We start from the raw sequence: 24,239 nt of genomic DNA, 5'->3' as shown, positions 1-24,239 counted from the left end.
CCCTGTGCTGTTATGTTGCCATGCTGTTTTTTTCCTTGTGCTCTTTTGTCCCTGGTGTTTTTTTTTTGTTTTCGTTTCCGTTTCTTATTGGAGCTTTTCCTACAAATTAAAAATACGGCTTCGTTTTGTTTTTTTTATCTCTTTGCTCTCTTGTTCTCTTCTTCGAACCTGCACGCAATAGCGTTCCCCTTCGGAAAGTCGGGGACGCGCTGCCAATTCGCGGGAATTGGCGTTCACGACAGGACGAAGCCGTGTTTTTTTTTCCTCCTTCGTGGGCCCGTAAATAGAAGCGATGGCAACACTGAAGGATTTGTTCAAGTTGGGCGAACGCGTGCGGTTGAAAGACGCCGAGCTGCGCACGTGGTTGGCTGCCGAGCAAGAGAGGGAACGCGCAGCACGTGCTGCCGAACGCGAGCATGCCAAGGCGCAAGCAGAGGCTGAAGAGTGTAAAGCGCAAGCTGAACGCCAGCATGCGAATTCACTAGCAGAAGCTGAAGAGTGTAGGTTGCAGGATGTTCGCTTCCTTCAAGAAGACAGGAACCCGTCACAGTACAGTTCAGGACATTCTCTACCCGAGTAGAAATCAGACATGCAGAAGGAAGGCTGCACGCCTTCTTTTAACATTTCTGCAGGATTCGGATCTTGTTTCTAAATGGTGACAGCAGGAACAGACTATATGGCCTTTTGGGATTGAATGTGTGCGTAGATGGTATCTTCCGGAGTGAACTACGTTATACTGTGAGTGAATGTGTGTATGGATTGTGGCACTGCAATGGCCTATGCTCTACTGTGACTGAATAAGCTGATAGATGTGACTTCTGGAGTGGACTGTGATGTGAACTGTGTGGATTGATTGTGTGCATAGATATTGACTGCGGGAGAAAATGTGTGCTATTATAAGTGACTGCGCATAGCGGGGTAGATGCGACAGGCTTTAGGGCATTATTAATATAGAAGGGACGCTACGGAGGAGCACTTGCCGGCCGATAAAGCAAGGCTAACCCCACCTGTAGCATTCAACATTTCAACTCAACTCAACTGTAGGTTGAAGCTCCAATTAAGGCTCTCATAAGCTGGTGGGGGTAATCGAGAACCCACACCGGGGCCCTCAGTAGTGGTTAGCCCACACAAGTTTAGCCCGCCTTTCGACGATCGCAGAGACGTCTTAGATGCATACCTGAAACATTTCGAGCGTATCGCAGAAGGACGCAGCTGGCACAAGGAAAAATGGGCTACAGCACTCAGTATATCTTTGACTCGGGAGGCTCTCCGTGTGTTCGGTCGACTGTCTGTAACTGATTCATTGTATTACTATGAGGCAAAACTAGCCATTCTCCAACATTTTCGGTTTACAGCAGAAGGTTATCGCGAAAGGTTTCGTGAAGTAAGCCGCTTAATAAAGAAACAGGCAAGCAATACGCAGCACGTTTGCTCAGTATTTTTGATCGATGGGTCGAGATGTCAGGAACGGCCACAACGTACATAATTTACGTGGCTTGATGGTGGCCGAACAGTTCATGAGGAGCTGTCATAGTCGTCGGGCGATTTTCCTTCCAGAAAGAAAGTGCAAGACGCTGGACAAAATGGCTGAGGCAGCAGACAACTTTCTACCGGCCCAGCGACAAAGAAACTTGTCTTCTTTCAAAGAATCGTTAGAGATGGGCATTCCGAGAGAGAAGGATGCTCCGTCAAGTAGACAGTAAGAAAGGTGCCTCATTTGTAACCGACCTGGACATAAGGCTGCATATTGTCGCTCTAAGCCAAAACAACTTAACTGCGTCTATTGCCGAAAAACAGGGCATGATGTAAGTTCCGGCTCGAAGAAGCACACAAACCAGAAGCAATCGTCTTCTTGTGTTCAGCCAGAGAGTGTTGCGCCTGAAACGGTGTCCACAAAAGCCGATAGGCTTGAACCAGCTGAGGACAAAGTGGTGGTCGGACTTGTCTGGAAAAAGCCTGCAGACGCACAACACATACCTGTCCTGGAGGGAGAGCTCCACTGCCTGCCCGTACGAGTTTTACAGGACACGGGGAGCAATGCAGCGGTTGTGCGGAGAGCCCTAGTTCCTAACTCAGCTCTCACCGGCTCGAGATCTACGGTGTTCCTTGTTGATGGGAGTAGTCTGGAAGTTCCAGAGGCAGAAGTCTATATCGTTTCCCCTTATTTCACTGGCACGGCCCCGGTAAAATGCATGCAGACACCACTGTACGATGTCATAATTGGAAATATACCAGAGGCCTGTGAGCCATCAAATACAGATGTCAATTAGAAAAAAAATCAGAGGACGTTGCTAAATTGTGTTCTGGCAATGACGAGGTTGCCAGTGAAAATGGCGAGGGCGAGGACCCAAAAGTGTTGCTGGCTGGAAAGAAATTTCTGGACGAGGGAAGGAAAGTACTGCTTTAGGTGTTGATCCCATGACGCTCACCAAGGAAATGCTAGAAACAGAGCAAAGAGCCGATGAGTCATTGAAGCCGTGTTTAGTGAAAGTAGGAAAGGTGTTCCATGGCAAGCAGCCCACTTCGCACTTATATTGTGTCAAAAAGGGTTTGCTGTATCGCTTCTATCATCTCGCCTCTGGCAGAAAGGTACGACAGGTTGTGCTTCCAAAGTCTTGTAGATCACAGGTGTTAAGCCTTGCCCAAGATAGACAGTTAGCGGTGCATCAGCATTAAGAAGACTACAGATTGAGATCTGTAAAAATTCTACTGGCCGGGAGTGCAGGAGGAGATTAAGAGGTATGTCTGGTCGTGCGACTCGTGCCAAAAGGACGTGTACGAAAGGCAAAGTAGGGAAAGCTCCGTTGGGACGCATGACTCTTATCGACATTCTGCTTGATCGGGTCGCTGTCGATATTGTTGGTCCGCTGTCGCCCACATCGGTGAAAGGGAAAAGATATATTCTCACTCTCGTCGACTATGCCACGCGGTATCCCGACGCCGTGTTTCTGCCAAAGATAGATATTGCGATCGTGGCAGGTTTTGTGACGACGTTTTCACGTATAGGTTTTCCGAGGGAGATCCTTTGTGACCAGGGCTCCTGTTTCACTTCCGAAATGATGAGAGAGCTTAATGATCTCTTGGCGTTGACACATCTCAGCACGACAATTAGCATCGAATGTGCAATGAGGTGGTGGATAAATTTAACGGCACTCTCAAGCAGATGCTGCGTAAGCTCAATCAGGAGCAGCCCAAAACATGGGATCATTATATCACTCCGCTTCTGCTCACCTACAGAGAGGTACCGTAGGCGAGCCTGGGGTTTGCTCGATTTGAGTTGATATTTCGATGACACGTGCGAAGACCGCTTGCAGTCTTCAGAGAGCTTTGGACAAGGAAAGAGCTGGGAGAAGACAGGAACATGACCTATGTTTACGTTCTCGATCTAAGGGAACGTCTCGAGCAAACTGTGAGAGCGGCACATCAAAATCTTTTCGTGCCCAACAGTCTCAGAAGAGATATCATGACAGGAACAGCAAGAAGCGGCAGTTAAGGGTTGAAGATCGAGCCCTCATTATTTTGCCGTGTAATACAATAAACTCCTGATGCAGTGGAAAGGTCCCTTCGTGGTTGTTGGCAAAAAGAACGACATTGATTATTGGATCGACTTGAGCCACAGTAAGAAGCTATTCCACATCAGTATGCTGAAACGGTACGAAGAGTGTGCGTCCCAAGAAACCGTGCAGGCGTCATCCTTTGTCGTGGTCGAAGAAGGTGACTCCGAAGAGCAACTGCCTATGCTTAGCACGGACCACGGTAAAGCAATTGAAGCCATGCAGATCTCCACCAAGTTCGATGACGACAAACAGCAGGAGATTCCGAGCTTACTTCACACGTATGCTGACACCTTTTCTGAGATTTCCAGGAAGATTAATATAGTGGACTGTCAACTAAGGCTTTCGACTTCTGAGGTTGCGAATACCTCGCAATATCCGTTGCCTTTTGCCAGGAAGGGCGTGGTCGAGAACGAGATAGACGAGATGATGAAATTAGGGGTCACTGATCGTTCCAAATCTCCATACAACTCCCCTCTCGTTCTGATTAAAAAGAAAGACAGCACCTATCGGACTTTCATCGACTTTCGACGCATCAATGATGTTCTTGTGTCTGATGCAGAGCAAATTCCCTGCAGATGTAATATTTGCCGAGATTGGAACCAAGGTGTACTTTTCAAAATTTCACCTTGCTCAAGGCTACTGGCAAGTACCCTTGGAGAAAGCTTCGAGATCGAAAAAGCGGTCGCTACCCAATTCGGTCACTATCTGTTTGTCTATATGCCTTCCGGCATTAAGGCGCCATCGGCTATTTTTACGCGCCTGACGCGCATTTTGTTACAAGGCACAGGCAATGTCGTTCATTACATCGACGATGTTCTCGTAGCCAACTATACTTGGGAAGAACATCTTTGGACTTTAAACAGGCTATTTAGCAGTGTGCGCGAGGCCGGCCTCTCGGTCAACCCGTAGAAGAGTGAAATCGAAGCTACCAACATCTCATTTCTTCGACACCAGCTTGGAGTACAGACCATCCGACCGTTGGAAACAGTGGCGGAAAAGCCAACGTACCGCTTCCAAAGACGAAGAAGCAAGTGTGTTCCTTCTTAGGGTTTGCGGGATGCTACCGTGATTTCATCCCTGGCTATGCCGACAAAGTTCAACCGCTCGTGGAGTTCACACGCAAAAATGAATGCAACCTTTTCTCTTGGTCACCACAGTGGCAGGCCACATTTGACGAGCACAAGAACGCGTTAACTTCCAGGCCCGTTTTAAGAGCTCCAATTCTCAGTAAACAGTTTGTGCTTCGCACAGATTCTTCCGAGGTCAGCATAGGCGCCGTTCTCCAGCAGGAGCATGATGGAGTCCTCCACCCGGAATCGTATGCGAGCAGACAGTTATTACCTCGCGACTCTCGCTACTCAGCGACTGAACGCGAGTGTTTAGCGATAGTCTGGGCTCTTGAGAAATTCCACATCTTGTACGGGACGTTATTCATCATTCAGACTGACCACCAACCCTTGCAATATTTAACAAAGGCAAAGCACTTGAACAGCAGGGTACTGAGTTGAAACTTAACATTACAAGAGTATACCTTGTGTGTAGAGTACATCAAGGGCTCCGAAAACGTAGGCGCCGATTGAATGAGTCGCTTGTAAACATCCGGAGGGTGATGCAATGTACAGTGCTACTATCCGGTGTTTGCAATGGTTACCTGTGCAAATGCAGTGTTGTGTTTGTGGGTTGCTTTTATTTCTTCTTCTTTCGTTCTCCGGTTGTGGGTTGTTCAGTGTGTACACATTCACGTCCATGACACGTACGTTTCTGAAGTTTGTGTCTGATGTCTACTGTGGTCTTCAGTTTCCCGTTGGTGTGATGTAAAATGTTTCGACACATGTTTTCTTTGTGCGCGTCTCTATGTGCCTTCATGTGTCACTGTTCACAGTGCCTCCGATGACTTATATGACGTCTGGCTTGAGAGTTTACCACGAGACCATTTGTGTTGTGTGCACCGACGGCAGTTTTTTCTGTGAAAAAACATTTCCGAAGGGAGGGCACATGTGAGGTCTACAACGAAGATTTTCGAACACGGTGCGTCGACAGTGGTGCATCGGACAGCGGAGCGCTGCACGTGCCAGCCCAGAGTTGCGCTTGTGCGCGTGCGAATGGTGTGTGCGAGGCGATGGCGACAAAGACCGTGGCGAGCACGAGGAGCGGAGATCTGACGTTCCAGAAAACAGAGGTGTGAAGGGAGACAGCGCAGCGGAGGTCGTGTCATTGAAGCGTGGAGGTGGCAGCCGTCGGACGTTGAGTCCGTGCTGGCGTGACCTCCTTTGGATCAGGGACACAAGCCTATATACTGCGTTCCTTGCAGGCGTGGAGGTGGCATCCGATGGACTGAGGGTCCGTGCTGCTTAAAGGCACTCTTGAATAGCCTGCTTTAAGCCTCTGACGTTTCGGGCCACCGTCGACGGGATCTGGCTAGGATTATCCTGCTGCTGCCAAGTACTTCGGGCTCTTGACGGAAGACCACCGGTGTCTCCTTGTGTTCCTCTCCGCTCCTAATACCACCCGGCTCCCTTCCGTCACTTCCTTCGACACAGGGCCAGCGACGCGTCGCACTACAACCACCCGCGTCCGCCCTGTCTGCAAGGCATCCCCGCTTCATCTGGGACGCTTAGTACCTGGTGAACTCTTTCCTTTTATTCTGTAGTGCTGTACGCGTGTTTAGTGTGTGTTTTTCTTATTTTCGTTTCCGTTTCTTATTGGCCCTGTAAGGCCGCCGCTTTTTTCCAGCTGCGTACCTTTGCAGGAAGGTGGACGCCGGCTCACGCAGAATCCGCTCCCCAGTATAAGCGAGAGCCCCCGAGTGCATACGGGGAACGAAAATGGTCACTTGACGCACCGACCTCCCTCCCCCCTTAACGACGTGGGCTATCGTCGGAGAGGCACCCGCAGCGTCCCGCCGTGCCTCGTGAACAAAAACGTATTTCCAGGAGGGCCGTGACGGACACCCGTCATGGCGGCCAGGCAGTACTCACCAAGACCACGGAAAAACAGGGACGCTCCTTATCTGGTTTCCCGGAGCGGCAGACAAACCCCTTCATGCTTATTAGCTGTGTCCCGCCGTCGGTAGTGCGGCAGCTTCGTGGCCCTTTCGCTCCCTCTTCTGTTGCTGACGGGCGACGCGGACCGATGATGGATGGCGGTGTGCCTGAGGCAAGTAGAATTAGCTCCGAAGGGAGAGCGTGTGGATACTCTCACTTGAGAGAGAGTGATGGCGTATTTGTTTCTGATTTGGTTTGTGTTGTTAGTGAGACCCTGGGTTCAAGGCTAAGCCCAACGCACGGCGTAGCCCCTTTCTCGAATGTTATGTTGATTGGAGAATTGATGCTTAGGGCGGGCCACTGAAAATGACCGTCCTCAGTCCTTTGTTAATTAAGTGCTCAAAAGCGCATGTGAACGGATGCAGTCAAGTCTGAGCTGGGGCTCCATGCTTAGCATGTAACGTGATGCTACTTAGGCTCTAACCCGCCGGGTCGATGAGTAAAGTAGCGCAAAGTTTGTTCTTTTGTAAATTCAGTTCTGCTTCTTATAGTTTAACTCTCTCTATGTGTATGTTGTAAATATATGCTCTGCTGTCATCATCTACAAGCTCGCCTCCTGTCCATCTTCCAAGCCGACCGACACTAGAGGAAGGGTTCGTAAACCTTCCTCGAAGAGGGACCGTTGAAATTCTACTGGCCCATCTTCCTTTAAATTATAAATACGCGTCTTCGTTTTGCTTTATTTGGTCTCTTTATCTCTTGTTCGAACCTGCACGCGATGGCGTTCCCCTTCGGAAAGCCGGGGACGCGCTACAAATTCGCGACACACAAATAATATTCTTACAATGAAAAAATTTCTACATACGAGTAAATATTTTTTCTAATCATTTGCAAAAGATAGGAATGACAGTGACTGGCCTATAATTGCTTGTGCCGTTTATGTCACCGCCCATGAATATAACGCTCATCCTACTTTTCTTCATTACTACACGATATACGATTGTTTCTATCATCAGTTTAAAATATGAGCAATCACAGGAGCTAAGAATTCTATGACATACTTAAATGCTTTTATTTGAAGGTTATATGTGTCTAAGGGCTTACTATTGTTTAATTTCATGAATGTCCTTTAAACCTCTAATTCGTGGGTAGGCTCAAGGAAAAGAATTTCGGCGAATGTGTCTATAGGCGTTTCTGAATTCGATATCTGATTCACAGGTATTCCAAAATTCCTGAAATGACTCTTGAAATGGTCAGTAAGTGCTTTCCCCGACAGCTCACTACCTTTATGGTTTATTCTTCCGACTGGCGCGTTCAGCTTAACCTCTATCAACCTGTCCTCGATCAGCGCTTAACCTGAGTGTAATGATACTAATCGTCGCCAGAAAAGCAAAACCATGCACCAAATAGGCTAAATACATGATTTCGCACGTCTAATGGGTTTAAGCAGCTTGAAGCCATACCACTTTTATCAGAAAAGTAACGATAATCAATCTCCCTGCGAGACCGGAAGTCTTGCCAGTTTCTCCGGACCCTTACAGCTGATGCCCAAGTGTATCAAGCGCCTCTAGCGCGCCGGAGCAGCGTGTATCCCCGAGATGCGTATCTCCCATCATTTACCACGCAGACGTGCACCGCTACGATAGTTTCGAGAGCGCATCAAGAGGGGTACCCACCGGTTCCAGGGGCAGCAGGGAGCCGAAGACGAGCCCGTGGTAGAGAGCGCGGCGCGCCGTGTCGTTGGGCAATAGGCGGAGGGCCGCCGAGAGCAGGTACGCGCCCGAACCCCGACCTACCACCACGAGGTGGTTTGGGTCGGCGTGGAAGGCGGCCGCGTTGTCGCGCGCCCAGTGCAGCGCGGTCATTAGGTCGTCCAAGGCGACGTCCTTGTCCCCGCTGGCGTCGGGTGGGTGCAGAAAGCCCAGCACGCCTAGCCTGTGGTTAGGCGCCACCACCACCACGTCGCCTGCGAACACGTCGGGTGAAGGGAAATGCCTCCACTTCAAAGCATCACTGAAGGAGAACTCTCCACGGACTGTGAAGCTATAGCGCCAATAAGCCAGCAAAGCTTTCACCACCACAATTATTCTCCTACGCTAGAGATAAAAGCAGAAGACTCCTGGGGCTGCACCTGGTCAGGTGAATTCTTACCCGGCGACGACTGACAAGTGTCATCACCATAGGAAGACGAAGCGTCAAACCGCTTTGCAAACCGTCCATTCGGATAGCGTGAAGCCATCGTGCTCAGCTATTTCAGAGGCGCAAGTCTCGCATCAAATATATAAATCTTTCGCACGGTTTTCCTCAAAGTGAGGCCGCTATTAGCACGAAAGGTGATGAAGCGAACTACATAGCTAACAGTGCCTTAGCGGCACCTGATCATAACTGCTGTTAATGAAAGCGTGTGTGAAAGAAAAAAGTAGCTTTGCAGTCTTTCGTCTCGCAGGCAATACTCCCCTCTCAAAGAGACATCGACCCAACGCGTTAAAACAAATAAAGCGACTAGCAACGAATAAAACGGGTCGTGTGAAAATAAACACAGAGTGTGAAAACACAGCGTCTTTTAGCGCGCATAATAGGGCTTTAGACGGACGACTTGGACGATTTCTGGTCGTACGCGGAGTCGCTGGGATGCAGTCATTGCGCCAGTCATTACATCATAATCCAGTTCACCTAGCCGACGAAGAACCTTGTAAGGGCCGTAAGAGCGGCGCAAAAGCTTTTCACTCAATCCACGGAGGCGAATGGGCGTCCAAACCCAAATTCCTGGCTTGTATTCCGCGTTGCGTCTTCGTATGTTGTAGCGTCTGGAATCGGTCCGCTGCTGATCTTTGATCCGTAATCGGGCAAGCCTTCGAGCTTCTTCTGCGCGTTGAAGGTAGGCGGCAACGTTGACGTTCTCTTCTTCTGTAACGTTGGGCAGCATGGCGTCTAGCGTGGTCGTGGCCTCCCTGCCATGGACGAGCCTAAAAGGCGTAATCTGAGTTGTCTCCTGCACTGCGGTGTTGTAGGCGAAGACGACGTAAGGCAGGGCGACTTCCTAGGTCTCATAACGGCGTCGCCAAGGCAGGCCCTGAATCGGAAAGTGCAACGTGTATTTCGGATGGAGCCGTTCTCGTTGGCCGCTACCAGCTCTGCGAAAGAAATCTGCTAGTGGGAGGGTACTTGAAAGGCTTGGTGAAACCAGCGTAAAAGAAACCTTCGAAACCCTGTTAAACATTCACCTATGCAAGAATGTAATAGCGTCACCCACAAGAATAACAGTAACTTCACAGTCTGTGTTAGATCTCTTCATCACAAATATTGATATATCTCGTGTGAAAGGTGGAGTCATAAATTACGCGCTCAGAGATCATCTTCCAATCTTTATGTCTATTGAGCATATTGTTAACACCAACAGACACTCAAGACAACCTTTCCAGTACCGTGTAATGAACCCAGAAAAGCTGTCATCCTTTCGCACCCGCTTAACCGGCTTTAATTGGGTGTACTTGAGTTGAGAAACCCTGAAGAAGCTTACGATAAATTAATGGAAAAAATTACTGATGCCTATTGCGACTGCTTTACACTTGTTACGCTAAAACGACCTAAAAAGGCTCGTAAGCCATGGGTTACCACCGACATGCTAAAGCTTATTAGAAAACGAGATCTACTGTATGCTAAGTTTCTGCAAGCCAGGAACCTTGACACATTAAAACTTTATAAAGAGTACCGAAATTTTGTCAACAAAGAACTACGTACAGCTAAAAGGAATTATCATGAAAATCTTTTCAACTCCTCGACTGGCCGATCAGAGGACATATGGAGGATATTGAGTCTTTTGACCAGAGAGTCACCCGAAACAGTCTCGAAAGTAACGTTAGATAATGTAGAATTAACCGGGGTTTACCTAGCCAATGCCTTCAACGATTTCTTCCTCTCTGTTGCACAGGCACGAAACACCACTGCTAATTACAGCTACATAGAACAAAGTACCGGCCACAGTATGTTTTTGAAGCCCGTCACTATTGATGAAGTTATTGCAGCGTTTGTATCGCTTAGGAATAGTAAGTCAGAAGATGCTCTTGGTCTTCAAATCACACCAGTTAAATATGTTATTGATGTAATAGCACCCTATTTGATGCACATTTTTAACGCCTGCCTGTCGTTCGGTCTGTTCCCGCGTGGCAGGCAATCCGCAAGGGTTACCGTGATCTATAAAAAAGGAAACCAAGATGAATTATCAGATTATCGTCCTATTTCTATTCTTCCTGGCATTTCCAAAGGATTCGAAAAATTAATTCTACAACGCTTGATGGCTTTTTCAGACAAACATAACATTTTAACACCGGCTCAGTACGGCTTCCAAAAAAATTATTCAACCGAGTTAGCATTTCTTGCTCAAAAGGAGCTGATATTACAGAATTTTGAAAATAAAAATATGTTAGGCCTCTTTTAGATTTCACGAAAGCCTTTGATCTCATCAATCACCACATCCTGCTTAAGAAGATGGAATACTACGGTTTTCGCGGCAAAGTTCTCTCTTTAATATCTTCTTACTTAAGGCGCGCTCACATTAGCGGGAAAACGCGCAACGCAGGACGTTTTCCGCGTGCCGCTTCCCGCACAAGCCGGTTTTTCTCCCGCGGACAGCCTGCTGTGCCGTCCCGCAGAGCGATGGGTCCGGTAACTATTTTTCCCGTGCCGCTGACGAGAACAGCCAATGGGCGCCGACCGTGAACCGTGACGTCGGTCCCAGTTCAGTGACGCCGACGGCGGAGGCGGAGGCTGCGCGCGTCCGGCCGGCCGGCTGGCCGGCCGGGCACTCGGCGGCTTCTTTGCCAGCATGAACACGCGACTTGAGACGGTGCACAAGCGACGGTGCAGAAGCAGCGAACAAACAAGTATAAGTACGTTTACCGTAGCCAACAGCTTATCGCTCGAACCAGCCATCCTCGAGACAAAAAGGGCGACGGGAGGGGAGCTAGCAGACGATCAAGACGACGACGCGAGAAAAGGGTGCGCTTTCCAGTCTTCTCTGGTGTCACGTGACTATCCCCTTCTCTTTCTGCTCGTTCGGGTCCTCCCTCAGCGCCTCCTCTCTCCACATTCCAAGACAACCGCAGCGAGAAAACGCGCGCAGTGTGAGCGTCATTCTGAGGAGCTGCGAAGCAGCGTCGACGTTGACGCTGTGCCGGTGCGGGAAGCTTCCCGCTAGTGTGAGCGCGCCTTTACAGCATCGCACACAATTTGTCGACATTCAAAGACAACGCTCAGCTATTAAACCAGTAGTTTCGGCTGTCCCTCAGGGGAGTATTTTAGGTCCCTTCCTGTTTTTAATTTATGTCAATGATATTGTTAATATCGACAAATCTGCTGACTATATTATATACGCCGATGACACAAGTGTGTTTTTTTTCTGGACAATCGAGCATCAATTTAGCCGATCGAGCAAACAGGACACTACGACATATAAATACTTGGGCAACAGAGAATGACTTAAAGATCAACGTTGCAAAGACAAAAGCAGTGATCTTTCATCCCCGTCAAAAAGATATTTGTATTCCATCCCTTGCAATAAACAACACTACATTTGAAGTGGTTCGCCATTTTAAAACACTAGGGGTCAGTTTTTTCAGAAAATATGTCGTGGGACGACCACATTACCTACCTCTCCGGGAAGCGCTCGCGTACGACTGGCTATTTGCGTCGCTACGGTTCATCTTTTTCTATATCAGTTAACGTATTATTATACAATTCCCTTTTTTCCTCGGTAATGAATTATGGCGCGCTTGTCTAGGGAACCACAACGCTTAATAATACTAATAAACTGCTGCGTTTACAGAAACGTGCTATCCGCATTATTGCAAAAGTCCCTCGTTATTCACACACAGCCGAATTATTTAAGAAATTTAACATAATCGGTATAGAATCTTTATATTCCTACAGACTAATCCGTCACTACAAGTCAGAAATAATTAAACACGACAATTCTTTAGCAGTGCTAGCCGCACTTGCTACGAATTATCCTGTGTATTGTACACGAAATCCGGAAAAATGGAAAGTTTATGTATGCCGCACAAATTACGGGAAACAAATGTTGAAATATCGTCTGCCAACTATCCTGAACGAACTGTCCGGTGAAGGTAACCGAGATGTCATCAACAGGTCGTTCAGGGATCTGCGCAGCATGTATCTCTAACCAAAGAAATGTACGTGGCAATTTTATGAGTTTCTTTGTTTTGTTTGTGAAATAAGCCCAGTTACAGAGATGTGTGTTATTTTGTTCTCGTTTTTTTCTTCACTTCACTTTCGTGCCGTGCATTTTTTTGTTCTTAGCCACTTTTGTGCACTACATTTTTCATGATCCGTACACCTCAAGTCTCTGTTTGCCTTTCGTTATCTGCATTTTCCGTTTTTTTTTATTTTGTACGCCTTTCTGCCTTGTGGGCAGCTGCGTTTTCTCCGTTTTCTGCTGATTTCACTGCCTGTATTTTAAACTTTCCGCGTATTCCACTGTATGCCTTGTAAGGGGCACGGACCTCGTCAAGCCACCTTTGGCTTTTTCTCCGTGCCCCTAAGCATCTCAGGATGTTTGAATAAATTGATTTGATTTGATTTGATTAGTATGGTGCTTGAAAGACAATTCTCTTGCGTTGCTGACATATGACAAAGAGGGGGATTTGCTGTGATTTCCAAGGACCTGTACAAAAATAAGGCGTTAGATACCATCAGCTCTGTTTTTGACGAGCACAAAACATCAGCTGTTAAGAAGGCAATGTTAGCTTCTATGAAGCGCTGCAAAGAACTTAAACTTGACTGCCTCCTTCAAGGCATAAAAACTTGCAAGTCTAACTTGGACGCGTTTTTCATTGTAAAAACTCAAACCGGACTGGCCGTTGAGTGTAACAATTTCTGAGGGAGGTACTTGGCAAAAGATTATCGGTGTTTTCTTGCAAGCAAAATTAAAACTGCTAACAATTGACGACCTAATTCGGGTAGAATTCTCGGACGATATAACTAGGTCTTTGAATGAAAATTTTAGCAGTGATTTTGCGTTGTGCTCGGTTGATGTAAAAGATTTATACTATTCCACACCGCATGACGAGCTGATTGTGTCTGTTGAAGAATGCATAGATACGCACGGTGCCGTTGCATATCAAAACGCATGCGGAATGTCTACTCGGAGGTTCTTGGAGCTTTTCGCAAAGTACCTGAGGTCGACGTACGTCCTCTGGGAGGAAAACGTGTATCTTCAGAAACGCGGTGTGTGCATTAGTTCATGCATCGCGCCTCTGCTGAGTGATTTGTATTCGGCTCGAAAATACAAGTTCTTTAACGTAACTCTCGCTGGTACAAGTGTTAAAAAAGTATTCAGGTAAGTTGATGACAACCTTGTTCTTTGTAACGGCCAAAGCCCGAATACGCTAGAAACAGTAATGGAGGAGGTGTGTCGCTTTGCGCAAGCTTTGCAGCCACTTATTTTCCCGCACGATCTTCCTGCTGAAGGGTTCGTGAGATTTTTGTACCTGCTACATGAGTTCACTAGAGGGCATGACTGCTGGGCCTATGAGCCCAGAGGGGAGAAAGCGCCAATGCCATACCAATCGGCTCACTCAAACCTGACCAAGAGGGCTATTGTGAACTTGTGTCTGACAAATGGTTTGAGGAAGTCCTGTGTTCACAAAATGGAACTGAGCTTTCTTCGCCAGAAAGGCCGGCATGGCAGCCCGGCTTACCCCTCGCATTTGTTGGTATCTGTTGCCAAGCAGATGAAAAAGCACCTGATGCAGGCATGGCCCAAGTAGCAAGATAAGGCAAGGAAAACGAAAAAAAGGCGGCCGGTGGTAGCAATATCGTATATTCACAACGTTTCCCATCGCCTGAAAGGCATTGGTCTAAAACCTGGCGTGAATGTCGTGATGACTGCCCCTAATAAACTGAAAAGCCTGTGCAGACGAGTCAATGCCAACCAAATCAAAAAGAAACAGGGATGCGCGATGAAGCACCCAACCCGCTTTGTGGAGTGTACCGAAGGCATCCTTTATTCGTTGCCAGTGACATGTGGGAAACAATAATACATGGGACAGACTGGTAGGTGCATGAATGCACGACTACTTGAGCACAAGCTTGCAGAAACCTAGGAATTCACTGCAGAGACTGCCCCTCAAGAACTTGTGCACCCGAGTTCGGCCAATGTAGGTCACTAGCTAATCAAAAAGAGGAGTTAGTCCGCGAAATAATCAAGGCCGCTTAAATAGCGAGGCTCTACGCACGCCGTCTGTTGCATTAACAAACAAAGAACTGGACTTGTCACAAATGTTATTAGAAATCTTAAGTTGTCATTTTAGAACGTTTCAACAATATAGTTGTGGCGCATGTGTTTTGAGGATGTGAAGAAGTTATAAGAAGCCATGTGCGAAATAAAAATGAGTAGTAAGTCAGCGCTTGTCTCTTCTCCCTGTAAAGTCCGAAGACGTGGACATGCGCGGGCTAATTGACGTGTATACACTGTGAGCAGCAAGCGCTCGAGCTGGGGCATACACAGCACAGTGATATTATAACGCAGGCAGGAGATTTGACATGCAATGCTTGAGCCCATGCGCCGCTTCATACCTACACAAACGATCAAAACGCAAGCGTAGTGCCCGCAACAAGGTGGCTGCTATAAGATATCTCGTTAACCACACTTCGTTAGCGCTCGACAAGTCTGCTCACCTCTCTGTATACCAATGCGTAGCGGGACAGTTATTCAACACAGTCGCTTAACAGAACATGAACACAAATGTTACATTCCGAGTAAATAAAACGAAATCTTTATCACGCATATCGGGTTCCGTTCAGGGCGCGCTTATTACGACCACTTCTCAAAAGCCACTTCAGCCGCCGACGCACTTCAGCCGCCGACCTTCTACTTGGCGGTGCTTAAAACGCTTCGCCGTTTCCAGTGCGGTTTCTGCAGTTTGGCGTACTGCTCCCGGTCATAGCTGACGACTGATTTCATCACTACCAATGCAGAACACCAAACCTGACACCGCAGGTGCGCACGGAAAATGTGTAAAATGTAGCCGACAGCGAGGGCTCACATATGGCGTCGAGCTGACGAGAGGTCACTCCGCACTGCGCCTGTAAAGTCAGCTTCCCCGTAAGAGTATTGAACACTTGACGTCACGAAAATTGTGTGATCGCCTCTCGGTGAACGGCGTTCGGAGCAGCAAGGCAAAACACGCGCAACTCTACATCCTGCGGGAGCATATATAGGAACACTAAGCAATGTGAAGCTTTGTCGCCGCCAGGCGGACCTCATCTTACACATGTGCCCTCAGGGCGCTACAGTACGCGGTACAGTGGTGACGCCGCTGTTCCTTCAAACGGTCCCAGTCAAGAGGCTGGGCACCAATCACTGAATGCCTCAGAGGCCATGAAAGCCCCTCCCTCGTGTCACCGTCGTGAAGGATGCGGCATTCAAGCGCCACGGCCTGCGAGGAGGCACAACGACTACGACAACGACCACGAGTGTCAGAGCAAAGAATCCGTCGTCAGAAATGAACACCGGCGAGGCGGGGAGCGTAAGATCGTGAGCAGCACAAACCCTATTCACCAGGATCGGCGGAACATAGGCTCCGTCCAGGCGCCTTGATGATGCACCATGCCGCCATGTCCATGCATATACGCCGCCATGAATTAGCTCATGGACGTCAATGAGTGAGAACTAGTTGAGAAGGCGGTGAAACTCGCTTGCATTCCAAACTGGCCCATCCCTGCCGGGGCCCTGCGCATCTACAACCATGCCGAGCACGCAGTTGAAATTGCCCAACACCGCTCACATGTCATCCTCCCAGAAAATGTACATCCAGACCGTTAAAAAAGGCATTGAGCGAATTAGACCGGGCAGGAGCATAGATACAAAGAATTCGAAGTGAAGTGAGTTAAACGTGCAGTCGAACGCCAGCACGTGCCCAAACGTATCGAACAGCATGTGATGATTGCGCATAAACATGAGAGCCAGAAGAAGTACGCGTGCTGGCGTACTAAAAGACGGCATGCACATCAAAACGGCGCTTGAGACCAATACATCAGTAAGATTGAAGTTTTTTTCCTCCAAGCAGAGGATGAAGAGAAAAAACATTTATTAAAAGCATAAATACTGGGTGGGTTCAGTAGGAGAACCCATTGGTCGCCATCATAATCCAGCCACTCTCAACCAACGCTTATGAGACATTCCCAAACTATGAAAATAGGGTGTCATCTGCTCCAAAGAAGGGGAAGGACGAATTGTATGTGCCTGGATGACATATACTGATTAAGTGGCGATTGGGCAGAGTAATAGTTTGTAGTCGCTATAGTATGTGCTCTCCAAATTTGCTAAGGTTTTTGTGATGAAGAGGATATTTCATTCTTATGATCTTATAGTACTCCGTAATTTCTGCGTAGCTTAGAAAGGGTGAGGGGTTGTTAACTGTGTCAGAGAGGGCCTGCGTGCCAGATGCTTGGAGGAAGAGATCTCAAGCAGCTGTGTTGGCAGCCTCATTGCCCGTCGTTGAGAGGTTCCTGGCGTCAGAAAGATCTGGACGATCGAAGGGTTAGACGTTTCCAAAACTTCCCAACACGGAGTGCCAACGCAATCCCTGAGGTAATTGCGTACCGCTGCTTGTGAGTCGGACATAATCGTTGCCTCGCTATTCTTAGATACCGGTACTGTGATCGCTGCTTCTTCAGCAGCCCGCGATTACATCCCCCCGGTGTGAAGCTGCTGCAATTTCCGTGACCCCATTAACGGGTCCAGCCATGTCGACGTAGACCGTGTCGTTGCTTCCATCCCAACGCTTAGAGAGGTGTCTAGCTCTGGCTAGTCTGCATCCCCTGTTGTGTTCCTCATCCATGCGCTTGGGTACGGGGTGAGTCATTACGTGTGATCTCATCTGCTTGGGCTTGTCGACCTTGTCGGCGACTTCATGGGGTAGACTGTTTCTCAGCTACTGTAATAATTTCCTGTGAGACTTGATGTTGAGACCCTGATAATTTGGTTCACAAGGTGGGCCTCTTAGTTCCTCGATGGTGTGGATCCCCAGCTGTGGTAGGCGCTCCATGGATGCGCGTAAAGGAAGTGCCAGAGCCGTTTTAATTGTTTTTCATATAATAACATCCAGTGGGTCTTTCTCCTTTTTGCTTAGCCGCAAGTACAGGTTGGCGTACCTTACCTTGGAGAGAATGAAAGCCTGAACTAATCTTAGGGCCTACTTCTGTCTTAGCCCATTTCTGTTCTTGATTACCTGGCGTAGAATTCTATAGACTTGATCGGAATAGGCTTGGAGCTGCCTGATTGTTGTGGTGTTAGTGTTGCGGCTGGGTATGATGGCTCCCACGATATATATTTCTTTCTTCGTTGGAATGCTTATACGCTTATAACCTGGACAGTAATAGCGACAGGAGAGGTGGAAGGTAAATGTGCCTGATTCTGTTTCTTGCCACGGTCGATAAGGAGTAACTCGGATTTCTCGGGAGAGAACATTAAACCGTACCTCGCCGCATGCCGGCACGCATCGTTCGCTGCTTCCTGAAGCCAGTCTTGAATTTCCCCTTCATTACTGCTGCAACAACAGATCGTACTGTCGTCGGCTTATATAGCGTGCCAATGCCTTGTATGCGGTCTAGCTTCTCTGGTAGCTCGCGCATGGCCAGGTTGAAGAGAAGCGGAGACAAGACCGCTCCCTGCGCAGTGCCCTTGGAACCTAGATTGAACGAAGAGGAGCTCCGAGCACCGAAACTCACTGACGCTTTCCTATTGGAGACAACGCCCTTCACGTAATTATATGTATGGTCGCCACAATTGACTCTGTTAAGCTCCTGCAATATTCCCTGGATGGTGACATTGTCAAATGCTCATTTAAATCAATACGCAACGATGGCCTTGACCTGACATCTGCCGGGGTTGTCCAGAATCTCCTCCCTTATATGAAGGAGAATATTTTGTGTAGATAGCTTTTTCCTTAAACCCGTACAGCGTGTCCAGAAAAATACCAATATTTCTCAGGAGCCTCAGTCGGGTGTTCACGACCCTCTCGAACAGTTTACCCACACACGACGTGAGGGAGATCCGTCGCAAATGAACAATATCGCATGGCTTTTTTCGTTTGGGAATAAACCATACTATATTCCAGGAGTCGGGGATCTGACCCATGTTTAAGCACTGCGTGTTGAAGTATTTCACTGGTCCTAAGGAGGTGTCGTCCATGTTAAAAAGAATCTTGGTGTTAATGTGATCGGGTCCAGGGCCGGTGTTCTTACGCATGACCTCAAGCTCCGCCCTCAGTTCCACAACCGTTACGTCTACGTCCATCACTCCATTGGGTGCGCCGGTATGCGCAGGGAGGGGGTAGCAGGATTCCTGGTCGAGGGATTTCCGTGCGAGTTCTTCAATGAGGGCTTCGTTGTCCGCTTGATAGCTGTGCAGTTCCTTACAGAGTGTGTCTGTCTGCTCTTTACGGTTTGAGTTCGGCTCGATAAAGGATCTGAGGAGTCCCCATGCTTTAGCCGTTCCCATTCTACTGTTGAGCTCAACACACAGCTTGAGGCTGTTTTGGTTAGCGAGGTTATGTGCGTAGGCATCCGCTTCTTTGGTGGGTTCTGCTGCCTTGATCTCCAGCTTGCGATCTAAATTTTGCCTCTTTTACAACCCTCTCAAAGACCTCCTGGCTTCCCACCGATGTAACAGCTGCGGCCTTACCGCCGGAGTTACCTCCGTGGTGTCTAGTGTCGCTGAGTGCCTGGCGACGGTTTCCATCTGTAGCGCTGTCCATGCCGCAATATGAGGGATATCTTCGTCCGGAAGACATGCGATTTAAACTCTCCACTTGTCCCATTTCGTAAGTTTAGCGTTTCCAAATAGTTTCTGGCATTTAACTCCCTGAACAGAGCAGGAGACGATGAAGTGATCGCTGCTCGGGGACTCGCTAGTGTTAGACCAGGTGGCCTGCGGGCAGTTTTTCACAAACGTGATATATGGACAGGTGTCTCTGCTGGCGCCATTGTCTGCTCTGCTGGGTTGCAGCGGGTCGATTAATATTGTGAGCTGTTCTCTGTTATCGATCTCAAGCATCCTTCTACCTATCGGGGTGTTAAAGTGATACCCCCTTGCTTGCTGGGGCGAGGATATCGCAACTGGCGAACGCGACCACCTCTGCCTACTTGAAAACGGCACGAAATCCACACACGTTTAAAGTAATTATGCGGACGGTATCCATTTCAAAATGGAAATCAAAGACGCAATGTTAGCCCAAATCAAAGCGCGCCGCGAACGGCGCAAGACTATCTCACTTTATTCGAAGTGTCGAACTCGAGGAGGCACGAGGCTTCCTACACCGACCAGCTGATGAGTCCGAGTAAGCAGTTGAGCATGAGGCTGTTTTAAGCTTGCACTCGAAGTGACCATCTCCAGATGGCGATTGTCCGAGGACGTAATGTTTGAGGTGCCCTGACTTATCTGCGGCAAAGCTCAGGATTGTTGACGCCTTCCTGCTGCACGTTTGACGCTTTTATTGACGTCTCAGAAGCTGGGACTGGTTCTTCCACACTGCATTGTTCGGTTGAAGCAGCAGTAGGGGCCTTTTGAACAGAGAGCGAGATGGCCTCGCGGTCATCGCCGCTGCCGTGCTCACCTTTCTGCGGTGGCTTCGGAACTGCAGCCACAGTGGTCTGCGGGAGAGCAGGCCTCGATGCCGCATCGTATTACGACGACTTAACTGAACAGGCCACCGTTACATTGGGGTCCCGACAACAGAGACACGGGAGAGCGCGCCCGAGGCCAGGACGACCGAAGATGCCACACCTTGCGCAGAACGGGGCCATGCACTGCGCCCTGAAGTGCACAAAGGAGCCGCAACGCCGACACACTTATAATCAGAGGCGATGCAGTGTCCAGCTACCTTGAGGTGGTTAGGAAGAGGTGACTCCGGCTTCATCTCAATGTTCACGTACCGTGTCCCGGCGGTTACGGTGGGACGCGACGCCATGAGGCCACGGCTGATGTGATGAGCCTTGCCCTATGGCAACAGTACATTGGCTAGGGCGTGACTGGGTACACGGGACGGCAGGATAAGGACGGTAACTTCATGAAATGAACGGCGGAGCAAACAAGGACACTAACAAGAAAGAGTGTCCTTTCTTGCGCCGCCGTTCATTTCACCATGCACCAACTCGCCCCACAGGCCGTTATTGTGACGGTCACCTGAGTCACTTGCGGGCTCAGCGGGACGATGGAGACGCGTTCGTTGCCGATGGTGAGGCAGGAGCCGACCGCGGCGGCCGCGTTTCGATGGAGGCTAAACGCAAGAGCCGTCCATGTGCCGTGCGGTGTCAGTTCACATTAAAGATCACCAGGGGGTCGAAATTACTCCCGAGGCCTCTAGTGCGGCACTCTCTTTCTTCCTTTCTTCTTACATTCCCTCCTTTATCTCTTCCCTTACGGCGCGTTTCGGGTGAGACTGTTACTGAGTAATTTCTTTTCCTCAAAAAAAAACAATTTTCAACTTCAATTACGAGTCGACGATTCTAGCAAAGGCAGCTTAACTCTTGACGGTGACTTGTTATCGAAGTGCTGAACTCAGTATACTTCATTAATACCAACGGAGGCCGTCGCGTCGACGACATCCTCTGAACTGGCCCCCTCAGCGACTAAGGCATCAAAGGCCTAGGCCTTTGTAACTAGTTGTTTCACCATATTCAGGCGCTCGCCAGCCGAAGGACTCAGATTCAGATTCAGATTTATTTCAACAAACACTTGGTTGCCGAGGAGGCGAACAAAAAGGCAATCAAAAGTTGCCTGACGAAGCGTCCGCCCCCTTTACACTCTACAACTGAGCAGTGGGCAGGTTTAACCAAAGAAAAACAGATCATAACACCAAAGAGACATTGCATATAACATTATACACGAAAACATAAAAAAAACAGCACATATTCATTTAAGGTACACAATTAAGAAATGCTGTAAAAAGTATATTCGCGAGTCAACATTGTTACACAAAATTGCACATAAAATACAAATATCGGTGTGACTGAATATAACAAAAGGAAAGAAGAGCTTAACTATGCCGGCCAAAGTAAGGTTTTCTTTTCTAATAAAAACATGGATTTTTCTTTTTTTTTAATATAGGGCAGATATGTGCAGAAAAAGTAAGCCATTGCTATGTCACAAAAAGAAATGGGTTAACTTTTTGCTAAATGCTTTCGTGGAACGACTGTTGTGAATGGTTTCTATAATACCCGGGTACTTATTTAGAAGATCAGCGATTCGATATTTTAGCGTTTGTGTACCGTAGTTCGTACGCACTAGTTCTTTTCTACAGGTCATATGCCGAAGGTTATGGTCGTGGTCTCTAAAGAAGAAAGTTTGCGAGAACCCAGCCGGGTCCATTTTTATTTGATCATATATTTTCAAAGCTACTCTTTTGTTCATGATATTCGTGATAGTTAATATCTGATGTTTTTCGAAAAGTGGGGCTGAGGGGGCTCTATATGGAGAGTTTTCTATTAATCGTATGACTCGTTTTTGTAGTATAAGCAGGACACCAGACATAGGCGAATATTTTTATCTTCCCGCTCCGCTGCACGGCGACAGTGGCAACGATACTGACTCTGAGGAAATTGTCACAAAATTCGGTGCATATTCGAAAAAATCGGGCTGCGCATAAGCAATCGCGCCCGTGCGCACTAAAATAAAACAAAAAAAACAGGTCAGAAGGAACCCCGGAGAGCGCGTAGCTTTGCGTGTGCTGCTGCCTTTTCCGTTTTGCTCGCCGGCGCGGCGCCAACGGAGACATGGCCGCGCGCGCCGTCGATTGTTCCAGAAGGTCCGAGTAGTTTCACTCATTCTCTATGGAGAGGGCGTTGCCTCGACCATGCAAAGAGGTGCCGTCTCCCTTTTACCCTCGCGTCGTCGACGGCGCAAGACGAGAGAGCCCTTGATGCTTCTAGAACCCGGTCTCCGAGCTTGGCCAATGGGGTCGGGCGTCCGGTGCGAGGAGGAGGAGCTAGTGCAGTTGATAATGCGTGTATGTGCGCGCCTACCTTGGGGCAAAGATCGAAGAGACGCGGACCGCGCCTATAAATGAGGGCTTTAACCGTTGTCTCTCAGCCCGAGCCGCCATTCAAGCTTGTGAGAAGCGCGCCCGCGCGACTCCCGAGAGAACACCACTCGACCAGCCACGGACCAGCGAGGCAACGTGCGAAAGTCAGCGGATCGGCCCCGTCGTGCTCCTCAGGTCATCGGACTGTCGCAGTGCCCGGTGAACAATAGTGTTTCTTTGTCTTTCTCTGTGTTAGTGCACTTTAGGTGCAAAGATTCTCTTGAATTGTAATCTCTCTAGATTGTTACTTTGTACGAGTTGCATTGCATTTGTAAATCACTTTGTATGTGATTTAGAGAGCAGCGATGGCGTAGAGGTAGAGCGGCCGCCTCGCGTGCAAGAGGACCGGGGTTCAAATCCTGGTGCCGCGCAATCCTCCAACGGGTTTAAAAAAAAACGCGTGTCGATGGAAATGCATAACCCGGCCTGGGGTGCGGCCTGATCTCGGTGACCAGCACTACCTCACCAGAACAGGACTTGGCACCCCTGGTGTAGCACTTGGCCGCAACCTTCTATGAACGAACCAATTAACCTTCAGCCCTCCGTCCCAAGCGGATGCGGAGCAAGTGACCACAGCGACGGCCAGACCTGTGACGCAGCGGAGGGTGCTAAGAATTTCTGGTTCCGGACAGGCCGCTATTGGAATCTGAACCTGGCAACGTTTAACGCTATAACATTATCTTGTGAGGCTAGCCTAGCAGTGCTGTTCAAGGAACTAGCGGGAATTAAATGTAATGTGATAGGGCTTATCGCAGTTCGGAGAACAGGTGAGGCGATTACAGTACAAAAGGACGGACACATACTGTGCTATCACGGATAAGCGGATAGACGAGAACTAGGTGTGGGATTCCCTATTAATCAGGATATAGCTGGCAACGTAGAGGAGCTCTATAGTATTAACGAGAGGGTAGCAGCTATAGTAATTACGCTGAATAGGAGGCACAAGCTGAAAGTGGTCCAGGCCTACGCTCCCATATCCAGCCATGATGACCCGTCCGTTGAAAGTTTCTATGAGCACGTAGAATCGGCAATCAATAAAGTAAAACCACAGTACACTATACTGATGGGCGACTTCAATGCGAAGGTGGGCAAGAAGCAGGCTGACGACCACGCGGTAGGTGACTATGGGACAGGCTCTAGAAATAGCAGGGAAGAGTTATTAGTCGAATTTGCAGAAAGAAATAATTTACGGATCATGAATACCTTCTTCCGCACATGTGAAAACAGGAAGTGGACCTAGAAGAGCCCCAATGGTGAGACTAAAAATGAAATCGACTTCATACAATGCGCTAAACCTGGTATCGTTCAGAATGTGGCCGCCCTAGGAAAGGCACGCTGTAGCGACCACAGAATGGTAAGGTTTCGAATTAGCTTAGACTTGAAGAGGGAACGGAAGAAGCTAGTAAAGGGGAAGTCCATTAAAGAGTTAGCCGTAAGGGGGAAAGTGCAGGACTTCAGGATAGCGCTGCCGAACAGATATATGGCTTTAACTGAGGAAGACGATCTGGATGTTCATACACTGAACGATAATCTCACAGCCATCATTACGGAGTGCGCAGTAGAAGTAGGCGGTAGGACAGTACGACAGGATACCG

General features: G+C 48.5%; 1 protein-coding gene across 1 annotated transcript in view; it reads right to left on the bottom strand.

Annotated features, from left to right (window-relative positions):
• LOC144108718 (cholinesterase-like) overlaps positions 1-24,239 on the bottom strand; it is a 100,921-nt gene that overhangs the window by 29,677 nt on the left and 47,005 nt on the right. Inside the window, exon 3 of the mRNA XM_077641887.1 lies at positions 8,218-8,507. Coding sequence (XP_077498013.1) covers positions 8,218-8,507 — 290 coding nt within the window. The remainder of the gene's footprint in view (positions 1-8,217; positions 8,508-24,239) is intronic.

This window comes from Amblyomma americanum, chromosome 10 (assembly GCF_052857255.1).
Source record: "Amblyomma americanum isolate KBUSLIRL-KWMA chromosome 10, ASM5285725v1, whole genome shotgun sequence".
NCBI classification, from domain to species: domain Eukaryota; kingdom Metazoa; phylum Arthropoda; class Arachnida; order Ixodida; family Ixodidae; genus Amblyomma; species Amblyomma americanum.
Note: the sequence above shows the minus strand (reverse complement) of the source record. Positions and strands in the feature narration are given on the sequence as shown.